The sequence below is a fragment of the Vidua macroura genome, chromosome Z (assembly GCF_024509145.1).
Source record: "Vidua macroura isolate BioBank_ID:100142 chromosome Z, ASM2450914v1, whole genome shotgun sequence".
Classification (NCBI taxonomy): Eukaryota; Metazoa; Chordata; class Aves; order Passeriformes; family Viduidae; genus Vidua; species Vidua macroura.
The window spans coordinates 30,615,044-30,639,557 of record NC_071611.1 but is presented as its reverse complement, the minus strand read 5'-3'; the positions used below and the strand labels follow the sequence as shown (position 1 = coordinate 30,639,557).

General features: G+C 35.0%; 2 protein-coding genes across 3 annotated transcripts in view; both read left to right on the top strand.

Annotated features, from left to right (window-relative positions):
• Positions 1-24,514, top strand: part of IPO11 (importin 11) — a 79,435-nt gene that overhangs the window by 41,486 nt on the left and 13,435 nt on the right. For both annotated transcript variants that reach the window (XM_054003093.1, XM_054003094.1), the window contains exons 25-29: positions 4,581-4,660; positions 5,251-5,331; positions 7,695-7,790; positions 9,307-9,420; positions 10,432-10,553. In XM_054003093.1, coding sequence (XP_053859068.1) covers positions 4,581-4,660; positions 5,251-5,331; positions 7,695-7,790; positions 9,307-9,420; positions 10,432-10,553 — 493 coding nt within the window. The remainder of the gene's footprint in view (positions 1-4,580; positions 4,661-5,250; positions 5,332-7,694; positions 7,791-9,306; positions 9,421-10,431; positions 10,554-24,514) is intronic.
• On the top strand, positions 19,052-23,473 carry LRRC70 (leucine rich repeat containing 70). The gene is made up of 2 exons (XM_054003095.1): positions 19,052-20,105; positions 20,600-23,473. The coding sequence occupies exon 2, from the start codon at positions 20,638-20,640 to the stop codon at positions 22,534-22,536; it is 1,899 nt and encodes a 632-aa protein (XP_053859070.1). The 5' UTR covers positions 19,052-20,105; positions 20,600-20,637; the 3' UTR covers positions 22,537-23,473.

The window sequence follows — 24,514 nt, the reverse complement described above, 5'->3', positions numbered from 1 at the left end:
AATGTGCTAAGTGTTACTGATATTGATTATATGGAATACTTGCCTGTTCTGCTTACAACCAGAATAACGTTATTAGCTTTTCCCTTATCCAGTTAATAACAATGTAGGATGTTTTCAAACTACCTAAATATGTTTCAAACTACCTAAACATTTGGGTCAAGCAGCGAAATTAAAAACAGCAGTTTGTTGGCACAATATAAACTTAGTAATGAGAAATAGGATTCAATGCTTAGGAAATACTGATATTTCAAGTACTTTTGCTTCATAATTAAAAATGAGGTTTAATTTTATGTTAGTATGTTTGTGTTTAGATCTTCAGCTGTGCTTTTGCGGTTTCAACACTAATACAGCAAATGGGTTAATTTTTTTTTAGAGAAATGTGTTCACAGAATTACAGAAGTTAGCTTTTGAATTGATAATTGTATGCAGGACTTAATATTTTGTTATATTTCTACTGGTCAGTAGAAAGTTATGTCATGGTAGGTAGGTGCATGATTGTGTCTTCTGTTATTTCTCCCTGTGTACAAGATCTCTAATGACAAAACTTCTCTGTTTAGTAGTAGTGACTTTATGGTTAAAGTATTCCACAGCTACTGCTAAAATTTGGTGGCTGATGAGTCCTGATGACTGTTGTGATTATGCATAACTACACAGCTACCCTTCCACCTTCTTGTTCTGTGTCAATCAGAGGTGGTGTTTGCTGTGAGAATCCTGCACTGCATGAATGGCTGTGATTTTCGTGGTTTGTCACACTGCTAATCCGCTTGACTTAAATTCAGAAATACTTGGTATATATGACTTATTTGTTTGCTACTGATCTCTTCCCCCCAGTCCTCATGTGAAACTTTTCAGAGTAGAGATGAGCAGAAATGGAAACCTTGGCATATTCTTCTTAGAAAAGGTGGAGGTATTCTGGAATATTCTATACTTGTTATGATTTCCTTGTTTTGTGAATGAATCCTGGAGAATAGTGATGCTCTCCTTTGGAAAAAAATACATTCTCAAGAGAAATTATTTATTCTGAAAAATGAAAGTTGCATGATGCTGGTAGAGTAAGTAGTACAGTTAAGCTGCGTAGGGTTTCCTTAGGACAAACATTTTTTTAATCAGAGTTGGGAGTAAGTGGCAAAAACACAGCAGCTGATGTGAAATCACAGAGTGATTTTGCCCTATAGACTTCTGTACTACTTCACTTCCTGAACATTTTTCTGAAAAACTGTTTTTCTGAGTAGCATGTTCATCAAAAATTTTCATTGCTGCAAAATGATGCACATTTTTCCAGGAAGTGGAAACCATTCTGGTATGCTCTTTGCCTACAAATTCTATATGTTTACATGAGGAGAATCTGACTAGACAGCCTCCACATTATATAGCCATGGTATTATGATGCTTAAATAGAGCTGGAATTTTGGATTAGTGCTAACCTTATTTTAAAACAGGGTAGTTAGAAAACCAGTACAGTACTGCCATCTGCTAACCATCAGGCAGCTACTTCATTCAGGACACTTGAACAAGAGATTCTTCACTTAAATCAAGTGCAACAGTACAGTTTAAGGTGCAGCATCTTGGAAAAGACAACATATTGGTCACTGATGATCAGCAGTGCTAGTTAATTAAATAACTGTTCAGTCTTAAATCTGTAGCAAAGTTTTTTCGGTACACCAGTAGCAATATTCAGCTGAAACTTCCAGCTCTTAAAGTCAGATTTTTCCATCTTCCTTAGCATGGTGATGTAGCTGTCAGAACAAGGTGTTTTAACTGAGAAACCAAAATTGCAAAATCTTGTGTGCCTAAAGTGTCTGAGATAAGGCAAAAAAAGATAAATTCTCCAAGACTGGTTTTCAATTCAGTCTGAAGTCATCAAAGGACAGATGAGGTGAAGGGAAGTTCTGAATAGGTAACTACCATGCTTATGTCTTAGTAGGGTGAAGAACTAGCAACAATATGCTCCAGAAAATTAGTTCTTGAAAATACAGTGTAAGGCCTTTGTTTTCTGAATTTATTTTTACTGAACGGAATTACTGTAATATACAAATAATGTGACTATTTTGCTGATGTGCTTACCTTCTATTTAAGCATATAAGTCATTCAGAAAATATGTCAGAGGTCAACATGGAGGAAGTAGGAGAGCTGAAAGGCAGGGAAAGAATAATTCATATGTGAGATTTTTGAACTTGAAGGGGAAAGATATATATATATATGTTTTTGATTTTCCTTTTTTAATCAATCTGAAAATAATATGTAGTTGTTCCCTTCCAGATATAATTGTCATTATGAAAAGATATTTTTGTACCCATTTCAGGATACTACTGTTGTTGGAAGTAGATGTCAGAGGAGTTACACAAGTCAATTAGATTTGCCTTCAGGAGCAGAATGTTGCATTTGATATGAAGGCTTGATTTCACTTGCATAAGTGACTGACCTTCAAAGATTATGGTGCTATCACTGATGTACAATAATTATTCACAGCATAATTGTCATACTTGGTTTTCATTTCAGCACTGCTGCTACTGTTTAAACTCTGTTGAAATGTAATTGCTCTGTAGAGGGATTACACAGTCTCTTCAATACATCTCTTACAATGTATTGAATAATGCGGAATAATAATTAATGTATTGAAATACATTAATTGTCTGAGGATGGAAGTGTTTCTTCACAGAGGCTGCTTAAAATGACAATTGAATCTGATACAATTTCAGGGTGGGAATATGGTCATGATCTAGACGTACCTCTTCTGAGAAGCAGCGTGTTTAATTTGCATGTGCTGTATTTATAAAGGTACTGGCAAAAACCAGGTTACTGGAACTGAATTAACTCCTCTGATCCAAACAAAACTCAAAGGAGCACATTAATGAATTCAGAAAAATGTTTGATTCAGGAAAACCTGGCAAGAGAATTGATGTATAATTAGCTCTAAATGTAGTTAGTTCAACATGAGATCTTTCTAGAAAATTTTGCTAAACATTGAGCTGCAGATGAGTGATGGAGGTTCTGTCATTTCCACGATATGTCATACCTGTTTTCATTTTGACCTGAAGTACAATTTTTGCTACACATTTTATTACCTTTTATTGGTTATCACAGAGTAGAAAGTTATGGAAAACTTAGTAGTACTTCATGTTTATATGACCATTTATTTAGAATTTGTTTACTTGCTTCAGTGTCTGAAATTTTAAATACTATTTTATCCAGTAAAGACAAAAACACAAATGTAGACATCTAAGGAGAACACAATGTGTAACTCCAGTAATATGCTAGTAAAGCTAAACTCATAGATATCTTGGAATCTTTTGATGAGCATATTGGATTGATAGGTGATCTCTTTTAAGTCAAGAGACAAAAATACTCATAATAAATGATTACAAGATATGACCTGTCTGAGTACTGACATATGAACCTTCTCATGAATGCAAAGCTATGGCCATATCAAATGGAAGAACATTAATGTTCTACCTAATGGGCAGGGTAAAAAAGAATATCTGCTGAACCTCCCCAGAACTGTACAGATGTTATAATGGAAAAGCAGCCATGGTCATGGTAATAACTGTTTTTGGTAGAAGTTTTTATATATAAATATCACTAGGTGTAAGCCATACTTTCATACAACTGCTTTCTTCTAAGCCATGGGAGACTCATGAAGTCTTAGCCAGATGCTTGTTCCATCTGGTAAAGGAATTTTATTTAACATTCACACAAAAGCATTTTCCTGTTACTTGTTCATGATGGTTTTATTAGATATTTTAAAGGTGATGGAACTGAGGTCCAATTCTTTTACCAAGAATATTTTGTCTCCCAAACTGGTTTTAAGGAAATCTATCCCTTTGAGCTTTTTTGGTCTTTTGTCTTGTTTTTATACAGTATGGACTTTCTGCACTAGTATCAACATCCATGTGAAACTTTGAAACTTTTCATTTTGCTGTGAGTTCTGCTTATACATGTTCCAGAGTGATTTTATTTTTCTTAAACAGTCTTACAGGTAGTGCCTGAGGATGTGTCTTTTTTTCTCTCTTCAAGCTGCTGTTGTATATCATCCTCTGTGTGTATCTGTCTTTTAGACAGGTATGCTCTCTTTACTGAAATACTAAAGCTATGCCCTACAGCTCTGTGTGTGTCAGCTCAATGCCATTTGATATGGCATCTGGGTCAGAAGAGCAGAACTGCAATCTTTATTTCATTCTTTCTGTTCAGCATTTACTGACTCAGCGTGAGAGAGGCCATTTATCTGTAACTGCAAGTCTCTAAAGTACATGTTTAATTTATTCTCTCTTTAATATCTTCTTAACCCAGTATTACATCCAAAACCTGACTTCTGTTTGTTTTTTGTTTTTAGTTAGCACTGGCTTTTGAGGTTGTAGGATTTCTTGTGCTTCCATTTGAGCACAAGAGCTGTCATCCCACATCTGTAATTGCCTCTGCAGAGCGAGAGAGCCTGATTGGCACTGGATCTAAGATATTTTTTCTATTTGTTGGCATCTGGCACTACAAGCTGTGAGAGGAAAAAAGTCTTTTAGAAGCAAATAATCTTGGTTGTACTTCAGTTTGGTGATCAGGCTCTGAATTGTGATTTCTGTTTTTTCCAGAGCTGAGTTCAGAAAATCTCAAAAATTGCTTTAAGATCATCAATGCTTATATTTTCTTATCTTCATCTGAATTTTTGCAGGTATGTTATCATTATATAAAGGTCCATATTACCACCTCAGTTCCTTACTGGCAAACTGGTTTTTCTCATCTTGGAACATAACCATACACACAAACATTTATGCTCTTATTCATGTATGCATATACAAACATACTGTTCTAATGTTAGCTCTTTATGGTGCATGGTGGACACTCAGATTTGAGAAATATTATTATTTAGAATTAATGCTTTGCAGATTGATTTAGTAGTTTGATATCTGAAAGGTCCTATGTTGGGTAATAATAGTTACTGTTATTATCCTACCAGATTAAAATTATGAATATACATTCTAGCAGGAGTTGAACGAGATATTATGCCTTGTTGTCACACCTTCTTAATTAGAAAATTCTTTGAGATTGATTGTTTAAGTGTCCTGCAATGTTAAAAATGCAACAAAATGTTTAGATTAGATTTTAATTAGTTTAGAATGATGAACATTTTAGCAGATATGATCTTTGAAGAGAAACTGGGTCTTTAGGCATATGTAAACCCTAAGGAAAATCCTGAGTTTTGAAATATATACAAATATATAAATTGCATTGCATTATACCTTCTTTTTCATTTTATTTCAGATGTATGCTGCTGACTTATGTCGGTCATTTTGTGAGCTTTTGAAGGACATAACTATTGAAGGTCAAGTTCAAGTTTTAAAGGTGGAGTATAATGAAAATAAAAACTAGGGGCTCAGCTCTGTACATGTAATGTTTTCAAGTAGAATTTAGAACATGTAGAAGAAACCAATATATTTAGCAGAATTTGACATTGGAGTTAGTTAAACCATCAGTGGTGGTTTAACTACTTATTTGAAGTCTGTGCATGTGTGTAGAGATCTAGTGAGTATAGAGCTAACTTCTCCTATCTTTATTGAATGTTGTATGTATGTGGTCTCCATGAAATTCCTTTGTATACCATACTTCATTTGTACAAGACACAGAGTTCAAACAGTTTTTGTTTGCCTTTTGCATATGTTACTGTTGTAATGGCCATAGCTGCTTAAATAAAGTTGCTAAAGGTTTTTCAAAGCACCAGAAATTTGTATTTTCAGACAGTCTTCAAATGGTGCTATGGAACTCATAAGCTTTTGAAATATTAATAACAATAATTTGAATGTGTCTTTTGAAGACTTTCAGGAAATAAAGTTGGAATATAGACTGAAAGATGAGTAGTAGCTGTAGTGTACTACTACTAACGTTTCCAGTGGTTGCACTAACAGGGGGCTCTGTGTTGCTTATGAAAACTCGGACTTGAATTAAATTAATTGTAAATGTGATGGGGGATATAAATTGGATCCCACCTGTCTCTTTGGATCGCACAAGTGTTACCAGAATCCAGGACAGAAAACAACTGGTGAAGTTCATAGTCTCCCCATAGTTCTGTGAGGAACTTAAGGCCTCTAGTTCTGAAATTTAAAATGTCTATTCCCATCTATTCAGTGATATTATTTAAAGTCTGTAGTTGGGCAAATGTTTTATGTAGCAGCTTTTAATCAGATTTCTAAAATGGAATTATACTGCTAGTACAGAATCATTTATTCACGAGGGTCCCAGTATAGCCTTGCTGCAAGACTTGTCTAGTATACTTGGAACAGTTTCCTAGTAATGCCCTCTTGATTCCAGAGGGACAACTGAGCTATCATCCTCGTAAATACATCCTTGTATTTTTAGAAAAAGCAAAAGTTTTGTCAGGCTTCACTATGCTGACTTGTTAAACAAAAAAACCCCAAAATTTAGATAAGTATTGGGAACAGAATCACTCAGGGGTGTTCTCTGAAATAGTTTCACACAAACAGCTTTGGCTGGATTGTAAATAGACATTAGAAAAGTAATTAAATTAATAAGGTTGAAAAATACTAATTTGGACTGATAAGACAACTTGTTGCAAGATTGCTGATGCTTGATGTGACTTGATTTTCTAATTATCTTAACACAGACAATAAAAGGTTTAAAAAGAGTGTGCAAGGAACAAAGGAGATGAGCCAAAACTTCCAGTACCCAGAAAGATGAATGGGGAAAAAGTTATGTTTACCTCTGTATATAATAAGCCTCTTTTATACCTCTGCATATTAAAGGTCTACAAAATTGAGAGGCATTAAGAAAGGTCAACTGATTAACACTTTTCTCAGTGCAAAAAATAAAACATTAAATGAAACTATTTGGAACAAGGTTCAAAACAGAGAAAAAATATTTGGGAGAGATTGGTCAAGAGCACAGAAGTGTTGGTCCTTGTTGAAATTCCTCTGAGGTGGAAGTAAATGGAGACTAAGAGTGTTTAGGTGTGATACCTTTATGATACCTTTATGTGCTTTATAAACACATCAGTGTGTTCATGCATGTAGTGTCACTTTCTTTACCTGGAAGTAGGAGTGAGGAGCCCTCAGCCCATTATTCTCACAGCCTCTTCCTATCTCTCTTGGTACAAGGGTAGAGCACAAACCTCCGGGCAAAAGAAAAACGGAAGAAGGCAGGAAAACAGGCTACTTCAGGGAATAGGACATGGGGGGGAAAAGGAGCAGAAAAACAAAGGGTAAAGAATTTAAACATTGGGAACCAGTGCAAGGTACTCAGAATAGCACCTCTGAGAGCACACCTGCAAAGAGCTGGTACGTCCTAATCAGCGGTTTCTCAAAAAACAACGTGACAAAGCTATGGAAACACACCCTGAACTGCTGGTGCTTAGCCCTACCAACCACCTCAATCTACTGCTTTTCCTGGAACCATAACAATGTCCCTTTTTCCAAACCACCTCATCAACTTTGCCTGGGACATAGGGAGGCTTGTGAGGTGCTTGGCTAGGTGGTTTTCATTGGCCTGTCAACTTTCACCAGGTGCATTATGCAAATCAGGTTTGCAGCCTATTTTCTTAGAATACAGTTTCAGCAATCTGGGATTTGCTGGTATTTAATGGTAAGCATCCTATAAGCACTTTATATGTGTATACTGATACACATGGTTTTAAAGCTTCAGTTAAGATTTATGAACATATTTTGCTAATGGTCTAATTTGCTTTTGTTCTTAAGGTTGTAGAAAATGTCCTAAAAGTCAACCCTGTGTTGGGTCCTCAAATGTTTCAACCCCTTCTTCCATCAGTATTCAGGGGGATTATAGATGGGGAGGTAAGAGTTTCTTTAACTACTCTCTACTTTCCCTTTGGAAAATGAAAGTACCTTCCATTATCTCCAGTTTTTTCATATTGATGTTGTATTTTCTCTTGTTTTAAGAGCATCTGATATATTTTTCACATCTAGTTTAAAAATCTTTAAAGGTAACACAGTAGCACAAGAAAAAACAAGCTATCCACCACTTGTTTTTTCATGTAATGTTTGTTTTAATAAAATAGCACATTTTTATTCTGCTGTTCCACTGTTCCTTCACTATTAACATTTTTAAGAGCTATAACATTAGGCCTAGTTTTATCATTAGTCAATGATGGAGTTTTTTTGTTGGTTTTTTTTTTAAGACACATACTGTTCCTTTTTAATTGTACCTGGATGAGAGAAAAACAAACTGAACCAGGAGAAGATGAACTTGACCTTCTTTTCCTAGTTGGCATATGTAATATGAAGAGCTGAAGGGTGTGAGAATGGTTTGTGTGAGATAGTCTTTAAGATTTTGCTGGCTTACATGTCATAACTTCCCCATTTTTTCTCTTTGTATTCAATAAACTTTGATGTTGAATGAAAATGAGTAAAATCAAATATGCTCTAACTGTGTTGAACCTTTCAGTTTCTAGCAGTAATCAGTGGGTGGAATTCTTCAAGCCTTTTGACTTCTTTGATCAAAACCTTTGCTTTTTTCTCAGTTGAAGACTTTCAAATATCAATAAATAGCTCCAGTTTCTGAATTGAGTAAGATTTCCAGATTTAAGCCAAGTAATACTATATAGCAAAGTACTTTTTGCTGTTCAAAGCACAAAGATAGCGAGTGGATTTTTAAAATGTCTTCTGATTTAAGACTAATAAATTCATTATACCCTATTCAGAATGTATTACTCTGGGTTAGAATTTTCAGGCAAATGTTGGCATTTTGTTTTTCAAGTAGGCTATTTTACAAAATACAGTTACATTGTTATGTGCTGAATTTAATATGAAAAAAATCTATAGCTTCTTTTAAAAGTAATAACTAAAGGTAATAAACAAGTTAACTTATTACTGTATCCAGTTAATTGAGACACCTGCATATTAGTTTTTGGCAAATGTATTATAGCTTCTATATGAAAAAAGTAATGACTTCAGGAATACTAAGTGTCCTTAATTTTACTGAAATTGTAAGCAGTAACTTAGAACCATAATCAACTTCAAAAGTAATATTTTAACAGTACAATAAACTGTTAGTTCCCTAAGACACATGTTTTAAAATTTAAAGTAAAATCACCTTGCAGGTTGTCTTGACTGTTTGGATGAAATTGACTTTGAAATTGCCATAGTTTTGGTATGTAAGAACTGAGAAGTCTGGTAAAGATTGCTCACTCAGTCTTCTGTTCCTAGAGGCTTTTAAATTGCAATTTATAATTTAAAATTCAGTGAAAGACATAAGGGATGCATACAAGTACTTTCCAGGTATTGCTGCTGTGTGTGTCAAATATTTTTCTTTTACTTAAACTAAGCACTTTTTGGTTTATTTTTGTTTCAGAGATACCCAGTGGTGATGTCTACTTATCTGGGGATCATGGGTAGAGTTCTACTGCAAAATGCAAGGTTTTTTTCATTACTTTTGAGCCAGATGGCATGTGAGTTGGGTCAGGAGGTAAGGTTTATTGTCCTTTTTTGTCCTTTTGGGTTTTTTGTGTCTTGATATTTAGCTGTGTTACATAGGGAAGTCTTGCTTTCTTTTGACCTGAATAAACTTCCCCTCTATTATCGATGCTTGTTACTGCCCAGTTAATCTTGAAAAGGGGCTCTTCTCCCTCCTTCCCTCCTTTCCCTGAACACCCTGTAACAACTTTTACATGTTCCCAAAATTACTTAAACATCCCATTAAGTTTTTATATGGTCGCTAAATGCTCTTCCTTCCCTTACAATTAGCCATGTAAACCCCCTTAGTTCACATGCAATTGTAAGGTGAGAATTTCTTTTCCTGTGCCATCTTGATGGGTGTTGCAGCCTGGAGAATGGTCTAATCATTCTCCCCCGAGTTTCTAGAGTGTCCAGTTCAGTGTGCTTCAGTTTCACTGGTGAAGTTACTGAGGGTCTTTTGCTACAAGTGTTCTGTCTTTCAGTGAAATTTGCTTTTCTGGGGTATAATACAGTTTTCAAGCAGATAATGACAAGTCTTTTTTTTAATTTGTCACTGTGTAGATGAAACAGAGTAAGTCCATGTGCTTTGCTTCTATGAGACTGTTAGGGAAAAATGGAGTAATTTTTTGTCCTGAATTAGTTCCTTCTCCATAAATGAAATTCATTTCAAGCATGTAGGTTACAACTAATGGTATGGAGGGTTCGGGGCCTGGAAGCATTGTCATAGAAAATTTGAAAAGAACCTGTTGCTTGTTACTTCTGTCAGGTATACAACTGTATAGTGTCTTTCCAAGACTAAATAATGTATTCATTTGCTAGAAATTAAAATAAGTTATTTTGTATATATAATATTAATTATTATATATATTATTATTTATTATATATTACGTATATAACAAATATTATTATATATTATTATAATATAAATATATCTATCTTATAAAATAAATTAAAATAAGTTATTTTCTAAACACACTGATGTACTTATAACTGAAAAAGAACATTGTGTTTCCCAATGCAGTTGGACCAAATTCTTGGTAACATGATTGAAATGTGGGTTGATCGGATGGATAATATCACTCAGCCAGAAAGAAGAAAACTTTCTGCTTTGGCATTGCTTTCTCTTCTGCCATCATTGAATAGGTAAGCAAATATACAATATCTTAAATAAGAATGCTTCAAAGGCCCTTGGAATTTTTAAGTATTTCACAATTCTGCAGCTAAATATTCCTGTATTTAGTATAAATAGTTTTATCTGCTTGTTTTTCTCCCCCAAGAGAAATTTTAAAAAGATAGAATTTCTATGCTACATTTTATTAACTTCTTATTTGGCTTCATAGCATTACAATAACCGTCCCTCCATTTCATAGGAAATATCATTTAGTTAAAGTGAGGAACCAGCATTGCAGATTTTATTGTTGACTCTCATATTAACTTAGAACTATCTGCTTCTCTCATCTGTGATTAAGTAGTTGCTTTAGTTGACATGTTACTAATTTTGGTGTCCCTTCCAGGGAACAATGTTCAGTTTTCTTTCCTGTTATCTGAAATTTCATCCTGGTTTTCTCCTTTATAACATTAAATAGAAGAAAGAGTTGCTGTGGAAGACTGTGTTTCTGCTGTGAAACAGTTTTTGCTCTATAGGTTTTATAGCAAGGAGATTTTACTATTATCCTTTCAGTAGCCATCATCATTGCTGGATATACACAGAAAATGAAAGTTTTAAATGAAAATGCTGAATACACTGACTTCTAAGTTGTCAATACTAGAAGTCATGTATAACACATTTAGGTGAGAGTTCAGTCTGTTGTTACCTTCAGGTTATTTTCATCTGTTTGACATTCAGGAAGACAAGACTGCATGAGTTTACATTTAGTCTGCCGGGTTTCCTGAACAGTCTTGTCTGTTGTATTGTCTGTTGAGAATTTAGATGTTGCTCCCAAATCCTAAAAGCTACATTAGTATCTGTAGAATACTTAGTACCTGTCAAAGCTGTAGTCTATGTAGTCACCATCTAAAAAAAATCGGGGAAAGGGGTTTCATTTCTTTTTATATGCACAGAAATTTTCCTTTTTTTCGGTCAGATGGATAGTCAGGATAACCATCTAGCTAAAGGTGAACCAAGCAGCTGCTTTGAGAGTATTTTTCCCCACTGAATGTAACAGTGTTTATGTTGTTTATAAGCATATTTGAAATGTTTTTAAGGATATGTTAGCTAAAATTTAAGGTGCTGAACTACATCTGTCTTCCTGTGAAGTTTCTGTTAAAGAGAGGAAGGAAAAAAATAAATTCCTTTAGATAACCATGTTATTTTGAACTATGTTCAGCTGCTCCAGATTTCCTGCTGCAAAAGCCAATTATTTCTGGCAGTCCTTAACTTAATAAAACTTTCTGCAAATGACAGCTTTATTTTTCAGTTACCCATACCATTTAAGAAAGCTGCTTCTCAAATAGTCTCTTTTTAGTGGACGTATTCATGTCAAAGCAATGAAAATTTCACTTATACAATTGATAGACTGTCAAACTTAGCTTCAGACAGAGTGTGTGAAATAAAATCTGTCAGTTGATTGTTTCTTTTACTAGAACAATGTGAGTCACTATGGTTTTGCTGTATCTCAGGGATTATTCTACACATTGGCTGCATCCTCTATCTGTAAGCTTCTTGTGCAAGTCCATTTGCACAGTTGAAGCAAAAAAATGTTTTAAATGTAATAAAGTATTTAAACAAAATGTTTGGATTAATGTGTTTTCAAGAAAAACTACAGTAACTTTTCCTGTTGGAATGCCTTACTAACCAGTTGCCTGATTAGATTTTACTTTGGATATCCAAGGTAAGTTCAGGATTTCTCAACTGCAGAGGCAAAACAGAATTTTGTCTTCTGTGGATAGCTGATGGGCTCTCTTGGGAAGGCCAGGCTGAGAGTGAGATTCTTCCCTCAGCTTGCTGCTCTGTGGTGGTCAGGATTGGTACCAGTAGCAAGCTCAGATTTTCAAGGTTCTGCTGAAAGGAAAACAGGCATCTGTGCTGTGTCTAACACTTTCTGAGAATTTTTTGCCTTTTACCAGCTGCTTCCTCTAGCCTATAGCTGAATCACTGGTTTATTTTAAAGAGGAAAGAGAGGTAGTAGACAAAAATAGTGGGGGGAAAATGAAGATGACATGTATTTTCACTCTTTCCTCAGAGTTGCTTTATGGATGAAATGTTGGGAAAAGTTTTAAACAGTGACCTTTTTATTCTCTGTGTAAACTATAGTATTACTTCATCGATTTTAACTGTTTCTCTGGTTAGTGATCAGGTTTATAACTACAAATATGTGGGACTTTGGACTTTTAGTGAAAGGTATGCGTTTTAGAGAAAGGTAAAACTTCTATCATTATTAATTTAAAACCAGTTTGACTCAAATAATTTTCTGTTTCAAGTACAGCACCTTTGACAGTGTCACGAGTGAAGGATTTTAGAGCAGATAAGACAGGATTCTCTACAGAGCAGCTGTTCACAGTGGCTCTTGGCCTGACTAGTTTGACTAAGCAGGTTATGAAGTGACAAATTATTAGCCACACTAATTTTCTCATCTAGGTGGTACCATCCAGAGATAGACGTTATGGCATGCTTTTGGTATCAACAGTAGTGCTGCATTTTAATCATGTATGCTATCCTTCAATCTAGCATCCTGTTTATCTTCCTGCAGCTGCACATCGTGTTAATGATTAGAAATTCATATTAAAAATGAACAATAACTGCTGCTTTCCTGATTAGTGTGTTGCAGCACCTTTTCACGGAACAGTAATTTCCTGGTGTTACTCAGGGGTTTGCCCAAATTAAATGCTATATAATTGTCTGCTTTTGCTATCCAAGTGCAGTCAGTTAATGGTAGCATGGTTTTTTGGTGTTTGACAGATACATGCATTGGCAATATTTTCCATATTTTGTATTCTTACTGACTGTTTATCACTTATCCATCCACATGCATTTCATTCATTTATTAAAAAATCTTACTATTTCAAAAAATGGGTTAAAGACTTCTGTCTTTAAGTGGTGACCAGTAACAATTAGGTAGTAAGGACACACTTGTGGAGTTAGTCTTCATGCTCAGTATATGAGAAAGGTGTGGATAGACACACAGTAGCTCTAACAGGAATGGCTTTTTGAAAAACATGCAAGGACTTGAAGTTTTTTGGAGGAAAACTGTATTTAAGCTAGAGTGTGAGACATGAGGTGTGACAGCAACCTGGATGAGTAAATTCACAAATGTCGTGATTTTCCTACTTAATGGCTTGTTTGTGAACATACAGCTGCAGGAGTACTCTTCAAGGCTGAGTTTAGTTTTATTAGATGTGCCCTTGGTCCCTAACGTAATGCCTAGTGAATATTTGTTGTGGAAAATGTGTGGGCCTCCACCACTACCTAGGGTTCTGCATTTTGAGCTCTTCAGCATCCTTTGTAGTTCCTGATGCCAAAGTGTCTAAAATAGTACTATGGCCCCTTCTCCTGCCTATATCTATCTGTGTGGAAATAATTATCTTGCTTACTGCAGTATACTGTCAGAATTACAGTGTTTTGGAATGTCCTTCTTTGGTGATATTGAAAGCTTTTAATGATTTATTTAGGAAATTGGGTATCTCTTTCTATTCCTACAGTTGTGTGTATTTTAGTGGAACACAAGATGCTAAAGAGTGATAGAAACATTTATTCTCTAATAAGGAAATGGAAACAGATTTTGGAAGGATTATAGTATCAGTGACCAGACTTGTTTGGGGTGGTACCTAACTGTACCCACAGGTAGCATTTGACACCATGTTGAAAGCTAAGCACTGCCCTTCTGCAGGTGAGTGTTATTTCTGCTATGTCTGTCACTCTTGAATGGGAGATTGCCATATTTACTTTCACTCAAAGTCAGCGCTTTCCAAAACAGGCCACAAATTGTGGTCCTTGTGGATAGGCTCATTTTTGATGGAACTACCTGTGTAGAGTGGTACCATTCTGAAGTAGAGACTTTACTGAGCTTAAAATAGGAAGTATTTTAATTTATCTTACTTCATTTTGGTTTCTGGTACATGAGTAGTTTTCATTTTACCCCTTTGAGTTAAATATGTTTATGTATTGTGGGGAAGGGGTTAAGAGGTTCCCCAGGTTTCTAATCATTATGTAAAGGAATGTCTGCTTTTTCTTACTGTGTATCAAGTCTGATATGTCAGCCAGTATGAGCTCTGCCTGTTAGATAATTGGCATTTTTTGAGTGTAAGCACTTACAGTATGCAATTATAAATCTTCATTAGGTTGTTACAGAGTTTTGCTTCTATCATTTGTTAAAATTGCTTAGTTAGAAATTTTAATTTTCCTCTCAAAAAGTTGTCTATATGTAATGTTAGTTAAATGGCAAGAAAGTGCCTAATAAAATGTCATGTTCTCCTCAGGATAGTTATGTTCTCATTTATAAAGTCAGAATTTCTTACATAATTACTTATATATCCTCCTTTCTTTATAGGGATGATACTCTGAAGCTATTTTATCTTCCTCTCAATTTTTTTAATCCCTCTAGTTAAAGGAATGCTCACCCACGCCTCTAATAGACTATTAGCATTTAAAGGAGCTCTTTAAATTATGATTTTGCAGTTGTCATCAATGTTTGGCCTCGGATTTATTTAGCTTACCTGACAGGTAACAGTGCAATTTTAATGATAAGAATGAAAAATATGGCTTTGGTCTTAGTCTGACTATCAGAGTCTGCATAATTCAGAAGGCTACACAGAGCACTGCCAACTTCTTTAATTGCATGTCACATTATGGCATTGGCAAAAGGATGCACTCATTAAACTTGTTCACAGGCTCCATTAATTTTTCTCCTACACTTGATTGCTAATGTGGACTGGTCAGGAGCATATTATCTTTTCCCCTAAGACCCTTAAGGCTTGATTTCATGGAACAATGTACCAAGTGATAGCAAGAAATTATGTCACTAATTGCAGCTGAACTGCAAAAAAATAAACTGGTTTGGTTGCTGCTGCTATCTTGTTTTTGTTTATGGCCTATATAAAATATTTCAGAAGTCTTTCCTAAAACTATTCTAATTACAATTTACCCTGAAATTTAAGATTTTAATTATATAAAAGCAAAAGATAATAGACTAACTAGCTTCCTTCAAACTCTTTGCAATGTATGGTTTACTTGTTTGCAAATCAGATTCTGGATAAGTAGTGACTGAAGTGTAGCCTATTACTAAAAATGTGTAAATATCACAAGATTGCAAGAAAAGTTAAAAAAATCCCAAACCCAAAACATGGATTTACAGCTGGTTTTGCACCATTTGTTTGAGCCATTTTGGTACATCTCACCTCTGTGCTGTACTCTGTGAAATTTAAGACTGCCAGAGAGCAGCTGAGATTTTTCAGTGACTTTGTTCAACAGTGCCAGACTATTATGATAAGATGACAGAAGTGATAAACACCAGAACCCATGTCACTGCAAGACCTTCTGCAAATAAGTACTGTCTTGAAAAATAATGTTTCATATTCAAACAATTTAATGAGAAAGTGAGTGTTTAAAACAAAACATCAGGTTTTGATATTAAAAAATGCCGTAGTATAAAGAAAGCTTGTATTTTTAAGAAATAGCTTTTGTAATTTGTGTGTGGGTGTTCTCTGTAGTAGTTGTTAGGAACTGTTGCAGTTTTCTCTGTCTGTTGAATATTTGGAGCTATCAGTTGTTAATGCCAAGTGTATGCCCGTCCTGTCTCCTAAACTAGCAGGCAGAGTGTGGTTTTGGAATTGAGTTTAGTTTTGATTAAATTTCTAGAAGTTGAAATTTGGTAAATTATAGTTCTCTGGACTTTTTGGTTTGAAGAATTGCATTCATACTGAGTACATTAATGCTTTTATAGTTTGAAGAGCATTGCTAAATATTGCAGAGAAAAGTAAAGGCTAAAGCTGTAGTGTTATTATCAGTATGTCACCTCTGCATGTTACATTCATGACCAACCTTTTTATATTACTGTTTTATTCACAAACGTAGTGGTTGTTCCATAGAAGACTTAGATTTCTGAATAAAGAGAAGAAACAAATTTCTCGAAGTGAGCTTTTAGTTTCACAAGAGCTTTGTCATTTTATTTTACTGGAGTTTAAGGTCAAATTAGGTTTATGGAATGGAAACTTATTTTCATATCCTCAATGGGAAAAATAATTTTGTAGTTTTCACGCTGTGGAAGAGACAAATTTTCAGTACATGGAGCAGCAAGTCAGGATTATTACTGAAACAAAAATATTAAATGCTAGAAGTAATCTGCAATATTTGAGGTAATCAGAAATGTTTAGGTAAACTAGATAAGGAGAAAAACAGAAAAGTGGTTTGGGATCTGATAAGTTAATAAGGTGTCAACATTTCACCTGCCTACTGGATGTTAATTAAATATTGATGTCTGTGCTACCTAACCAGTAGTTTAATTCCTGAATTGCTTTGATTTGTGGTCATATCTAGAGATGATGTGGGCAGAAGGAAGAAGGTATTTAAAAAAATAAACTTGTACAATAGCCTACTTGTGGAGAAAAAAAGGAAGCCCTGCAAGAGCATATGTTTGCTACATATATAATGGGAGGGCAATAAATAGTTTCACTCTTACAAGCTTAAAAGAATAATTACAGTGGTAAAAATTGGTTGCCCTCATTTGTGGGCTTTAACAGAATTTTGTAGTAATTATGAGAATGAAATCCTTTCTCAAAAATTTACTTTAGACCCTATTTTTGAACCTGCTGCATGTTTTCTGCTATACATAAGTGGGATTTGGATGACTAGTTTGTGTCACCTAATATTTATTATATTTGCTTTAATATAACATGGGTGAAGTGCATGTATGTTCTTTCCATTACTTTGACCTGTCATTTTATGCACAATTTGACAAATTGCTGTTACTCAGGCTTCATGCTTGTATTTACAAGGAGTCATAGTTGAACTAGATTTTAATGTTAAAAAGCCAATAGCATTAGTAACTTGATCAATATTAGTATATTAAGATAAAATTTACTTGTGGGTTCAAAAATAATTTTCTCTGTTACCATGTGAAGCTGTATTCAAGTACACACCTAGCAGTTCTCTTTCTGCAGAAGAAAATTTGCAGTGAATGAAATATGAGAGCAGCCTAAGCTTGTTAGTGTTTCCTGGGTTTTTTCATACAGGTTTCAAAAAGTAATGGATTTTATTGTTTAAGTACAAGCCACTTTAAATAATGCTCATCCAAGTTACACGTTTTTCACCCAGTCTTTTTTATGTTTTTTCCCAAAATGGTAAAAGTAATGTGCATAATTTTCCATCTTGCTCTTAACAGATACTGCTTTCAGATACTTTAACAATATGTAGTATTAATGAAATAATAACTGTAAATTACATTGCAATCAGAACTGCAGGCCTTCGGGTGCAGTATTGACAAAGTGTAAAGCAGGATTTCTCTAGATTTACTAGTGCAGAATGGAAAGAGCCATGATCTGGATTAAGATTTTTTTTTTTTCCCCCCATTTTGGGCATGGGATTCAACTGTTAGAAGAGTAGTCAGTGTGGTCAGAACCACAGTGGAGCTAGGGTTAAAGCAAAAATTTTGTGAATATTCATAAGGTACTTTCAGTGCAAGATCACAGAGACATGTAGCCACTTACTGGTCATCAGCTTTCTTTTATCTGGTCACTGCTCTACTGATTCCTCTAAATTTTCATACTATCTGATATACCATAGAGCTTCATTAATTCCTTTAGTTATTCAAAATGTGTTGCTTCTGACATTTTGCAAAAAGAGAGCTCTATGAACATTTGCCTTTTAAAACTTTTTTTTTTAATTTTACTTACTTCTCATAGCTATGTTGTTTTATACAGCATGCCTTGGAAGAATAATTTTATTTTGTTTGGGTTTTTTTTTACACATATAGGTTTCAATATAAAGAGACTATAGGCAGTGAAGTCTAGGCAGAAGATAATTTCCTGTTTGAAGTCACTTTCCATTTTTGAGCAGTCCCTCATATGACTCTACTGATAATCCTTTTCCGTTACTCTTACTGTTCTGTTCCCCCACATCCAGGATACTTCACCAGTCTTCCTGTGGACTATGCAGTAAATGACATGACATTTTATTTTACTTTCTCTATGTCAATAATTATGTTAAATACTGTGAAAAAAAGTGTGAAAATAAATATTCAGATCTGAAGAAGAATTAGTTTTCCTATTGATCTGTTGGTCTCAGAGAAAAAGAAACAAATGCAGTTCTAATTCTGGGTTGTAACTGATACAGGCTTTGTCTAAAATGGCTCATGGACCAATTTTACTTACTGATTTCTTATTTTAGACTAGGTATTTGGAAGAAAGCTTCTTCAAAAACATGTCCTTGTCTATTCTGCTTCCCTTTCTCATGCGTGTATTTCAGATTGGATTAAATAGACAAAGACAATTGAGTTACATTTCACCCCTTATGTGAGCTCATGCTTCCTGTGTGACATCACTGTAGCTGACGGGACTTGATTCTCCTGCTGTTGTGCCTCATTTTTGGTTATGGCTCTAATGGGCTTTGTCATCTTTCTTTTGCTGAGCAGAAGGTCTCATTGCAGTAAAATCATGGGGTTTTAGTTACATTGCTATTTGTAGGCTTAATCTCCACTTTCTCTCTTTGATAATGTGATTGAGCTTTGCTTGTATTTCTTCCCTGTGATGGATAAACTGAGGGTGTAATCTCCGGTCCTTAAGCAAGAGGGATATTTATAGCCCATGTAGTCTTTTTCTGCACAGGGAACACTGCAGGAAATGAAAGCTGTGCATGAAAGGTGTGGCTCTCAGAACCGGAAACCATCTCATAGTCCTCTGTGGATAAATTTGGTTTTAAAAGGGTGGCCCACAATGAGACTTAACAAAGTGCTTGGGTCAGGTCAGAAATACAAGTACATAGCAGCTTAGTGCCACATCATGTGGGTCTCATGTCCTAAGATTTCATAGGTTTCTCTGGGATTCCTGGAAGGTTGTGCCTTGTCAGAGGGCAGGAGACACTGGGCTCTTCCCTCCAGAATGTGCATCTTTTCCCTCTCAGCCAGATCACTGGAATGTGTGTGCATGTGGCAGCAGTTTGGCTCTGTAGACAGAGAACAGTGTAAGTGTTGCTACCAATTTAATAGAGCATTTCAGGTTCTGGCTGAAAGATAAGGGAGTCACAGGAAATGCAATAGTGCTGTTACAAATAGTTGTGCTTTATTCTGGAAGTTAGACCTAACTAAGATAAAACTCTTTTAAGCTCTCCTAGTTAAATCAGTGGATTAAAAAAACAAAAAAAAAAAAAAGAAAAACAAAACCAAAAACACCAAAGCAAAACAGAAAAGAAAAAAAAAAAAAAAACAAACCCAAACAACAAAACCTAGTAGTTACAGACTAAGATAGTTCTTGGTTTTCTAGAAACAAATCACTGAGATTTCCTTTCCAACAATACTTCTGAAGCACAGATAAAATGGCTTCCTGTCCCAGGGTTTCCTGTATCCATGGCAACCTGACTTCAGGCACTTCTTTCTTAGTTTCCTGAGCAAAATGTTGGAAACCCTGGGGCAAAAATGTGAGTGCTGTAGTACACAGCAATACTGCCTTTACAAAGGTTTCACAGAAGAGTGTAGTTGGTCAGCTTATAACATAGTTGAGCGGACTGCAAACAGCAAAATAAGGGAAATAATGAACTTCATATTTGGGGTAAGGAAATGCTTCTATTTATTTTAAATGTAACTCAGCTTTATTAAAGTAAAATTCAAATTGTAAGTGATTTGCCAGTAAAATGTAACTTGTTTACAATTGGCATTCCTACTTGGATGCTTTTAAAACATTTCTTAGTGATGGTTAACTATAAGAACTAGAGAATATACAGTATTTTTAAATTAATATAAGCTATTTTGGCAGCTTAGATACTTTTATGCTACAGCCATTTAAATATTTTCTGGCTATGTTAGCAGTATTGTTACATAATTGTCCATTTACTTCGAAATTTTTTTGAAGTGAAGTCCAGTTAGTAAGTTGGAGTTCTAAACTGCTTGTTTGGCATGAAAGAATAACATATAAAATACCAATCTTGAGAGCGATGCTAATATTTTTGACTGTACACATAGATTAAAATAATTATTAATAATTAATATATATAATAAATATATTTGAATTAATAATATTTATATACTTCTTTTTATCTCTACTAGTGAAGTCAGAGAGGAGTAAGAAGGCCAAAGACAGGGATATGTGTGTTCTGCAAAGTTCTTCACCCTGCCCAGGAGCATTCCTGTATATATTTAATTGTTTTCTTTTGTTGCTGCTCCAGAAGGAGGCTTTCGGCTGTCCATCTGCTTGTCAGCTCTGCACAGAGAGACAAGTTAGCTGTCGTAATGCAGGGCTTTCAAGCATCCCTTGGAACCTTCCAAAAACAACAATTCTTGTTTACCTCAGTGGAAATAATATATCACATGTCACTCCAAATGATCTAAGAGGCTTTCTGAAGCTTGCTGTACTCTACATGGATAACTCCAGTATTTTGTATGTACACCCAAAAGCTTTTGTGGAACTCCCCAAACTGTGCTACTTGCATCTAAATAGCAATAATATTAAACGTCTGGATCCAGGAATCTTTGAAGGGCTTTCCAATCTTCATTGTTTATATCTTCAGAATAATCAAATAGCTTTTCTTCCCAGAGGATTATTTAGTGATCTTCTTTCTGTTAGATATTTAGCTCTTCAAAGAAATCGTCTCAGTGTCCTTGGAAGTGGGACTTTCTGGGGAATGATAAGTCTCCAAACACTAAACCTGGCAAATAATAAGATTTCACGGATATCAGATGCAGCATTTCATCATCTTGAAAATCTTTCATATTTGTTTCTTCAAGGTAACAACTTGCCACTTGTGCCATCAAATGCTATTGGAAGGCTCAAAAATCTTGAAAGACTTTCTTTGTCTCACAATCCCATTGGATCAATTCAGTCTTTTGCATTTAAGGGACTTAATAAGCTTAAATATCTGTCTTTGAAAAATGTCAAGCTAAAATGTGTTGCTGTAAATGGATTTTTTGGATTAAACAACCTTAGCCAGCTAATCTTAAGTTATAATGATTTAGAAAATATAAATTCCAGCACTTTTACCTTATTGAACAATTTAATGTATCTACAGCTAGACAGAAATAAAATAGCCAGTATTGGCAATGGTACCTTTGAAAAAATGGGGCAGTCACTTAAAGTACTCAATTTAGCATTTAATAAAATCACAGAGTTACAACCTGAATTGCTCAAGCCCTTAGTATCTTTAACTCATCTGCAGGTACATTCTAATCCTTGGAACTGCAGCTGTAAAATCCTTGCGTTACTTAATTGGCTAGCAACATCATCTGTTTCCACAAAAATTCACTGTCAGAATCCTCAGAGTATGCGTGGTAGACCTTTGCATTACATGAAATGGGCTTGGTTTTCAAACTGCATTGGCCCCACTGCCAGCCCAGGCTCAGCCCTGAGTCTGGGATCTGTTGGGGTGCATCGCAGCGCTACCACTCTGCTGATGGCCTGGCATAAAGGGAACAGGCACAACATATTGGAACAGTTTGTCACTGCAGAAGCTAAGTATATTGCTTTCTGGGAGGGAACTACAGCTACATCATCTACCCCATTGCCTTATCAGGAATATACTGTTGAAGTGCCATCACAGACAGCTACAGTGTTATCAACATTACCAGTGCAAATACCAGCAGAAATTATACCTACTAATAGAAATGTAGAAGAAGAATGGTTGTTTACAACAGATCCTGCTCCTGTATCATTAAAAACAACCCTGATTTGTACACAACAGGTTAAAAAGCTGAATCAAGCTTTTGATATTTTACTAGCCTTTTTCATTCTGGCCTGTGCTGTTATCCTGTTCTTAATCTGTAAAATTATTCAGTTTAGGCAAAAACTAAAAGTGCTGGAAAACTCAGGGGAAAAGAGTATAGAATATTATGGCTTTTACCAGCCTGGCAGATACAACATAACTGACTCGGTGCAGTCTTTAACTCGGAAATCAGTGGAACATTCAGAACTGGACCAAATAAGGCTGCTCAAGCGAACAGTATCAGAAAGTCAGGCACAGGTCATCTTGTTTGAACATTCATCATTGTAATTTATCTCATTTGATTTGGTGTTAACTGCGATATGAAAGGTCAAGAAATCAAGAACTCGATTCTGTAAAAATACCTCCACCAATTAAAATCAAGTGCTTAATAGCACTGTGGAAAATGGCACAATTTGGGTTCTGCATCAATATTTGCTTACTGAATGTTTTGAAATTTATTATGTGTTATTTCAATCTAACATGGGAAAGTTTATTAACTTCAGTCCCTATTTGTCATAATCGTTCACCTATTCTCAAGTATACATGCAGTATAAAGTACACTTTATTTTTCCATACTTAATGATGTTAGTTCCTATAGAAATTCCATAGCTATTGTGAAGCAAGCAAAACATTAGTTCTTAGTAGGATCATGAAGTCAAGACATCTTGGGGAATCAGAAAACAGTGTTTCTTGTGTTCATTGTAGTAGAGGAAGAGTTTCTACTCTTCCTCTATTAAATAAAGCACAGTGGAAAAAAGCACATTTACAGTTAGCATGTTCAAACTCTTGAGTAAGAGGAAAATTTCAAACTATACAAATTTTATGCATACCATAGCATATTGTAATATACAGAGTTGTATGTTCAGTCTGTGTAATGAATATATTAAAGTGACTGTTTTATTAGTGTGTATCTGTATCATTTTATGAAATACCCCAAAATGGACTTAACTTCAACAGCAATTTTGTTTTTCTTACTACACTTCTTACCAGAGTGTAATGACCAAATTTATTATGTCTAAGGTAATAGAGCTGGTTAATAAAAGATCTTCATCTATGTCATCTATGTAGTAATATTTTGAGGGACTTCTTAGCTAGATAAGAGGTACAAATTGAAGAAATACACTACACTGTAAGTACATAATGTTAAATTAATGGCTGAAAACATTTACATATTTGGTTTATATTTGGAGGTGTCAGTCAAGATATGTTTTTAATTAAAACTTAAATAAAATAGGGATATTTTCTTTTATAGTTTGCATATAACTTTTTATTTCTATTTCAAATGTTGGTGTTCTGTTGTCAGGTTTTGTCTGGTATGCTGTAGCTTTATTTTCAACCTGAATTTCTGTGATTTTTGTTTTTCTGTTACTTCAAGAATTCAAAATTTATTCTGGAATTAAATGCCATGAAACTATGTGCCAAATAGTCCAATGCTGTAAAATTTTCAGCCAACAGGACTTAGTTTTGTAGATGCTGTTTTTCTTCTACAGGCCTGTGCCCTAGAGATTTCAGCTATGTTGTTTATGAGTTATATAGTTTACAGCTAGACCATTTTCCTCAAGGAAGAGTGGGGAACAATGCTTTGATAGACTTTCCTCCATGGTGTTTATTTAAACTGTGTTAGAAGTATGTTGCTGTTCCAGGCTCCAGCCTGGAGCCTATGGCATTCTCCAGCTGAGCCAGAGCTGCCCTCAGCATTCTTGTTCTATCCCCTCTCTTTCCTGCTGGTCTAACTCCTGTGCGTATCTGGGCTGTGCAGATGCCAGTCATCTTGTTTGTCCATCTGCAGTTCTTTTCCAGCAGGGAAAAATCTATTATCTGCTACCAGGACACTTATAAATCTTGACTGCACTGAGTGGGTGTGAAAGTGCAAGTATGACTTCATTGTTGTTTGTTATTAGAGTAATGAAATACTACTGTATTTGACTGTAATTTATTGTATCATAGATCAAATACTTCTAGGGAACACACAATTCAGTTTCTTGGACAAAAGCTTAAGCTGTTTAGTATTGCTTGAGTAGAAACTATTTTATAAAATCATTTTCTAACTTAAGATCAGATGTTAAATATAATAGGCAAATGCTTTTAAGAAGGGAGAACACTGGCTGTAATTTATGCACTTTTTTACAGAGGCTAATCCACTGCAGTCTCTTCCTCTTTAACCCATTTTTTGTTACCTTCTGTCGCTCCTACATAATTCATTGTGATAAATACTAATTTTGTTTTCACTTAGTAGCAACTGCACAATCAATGATTGCACAGTAGT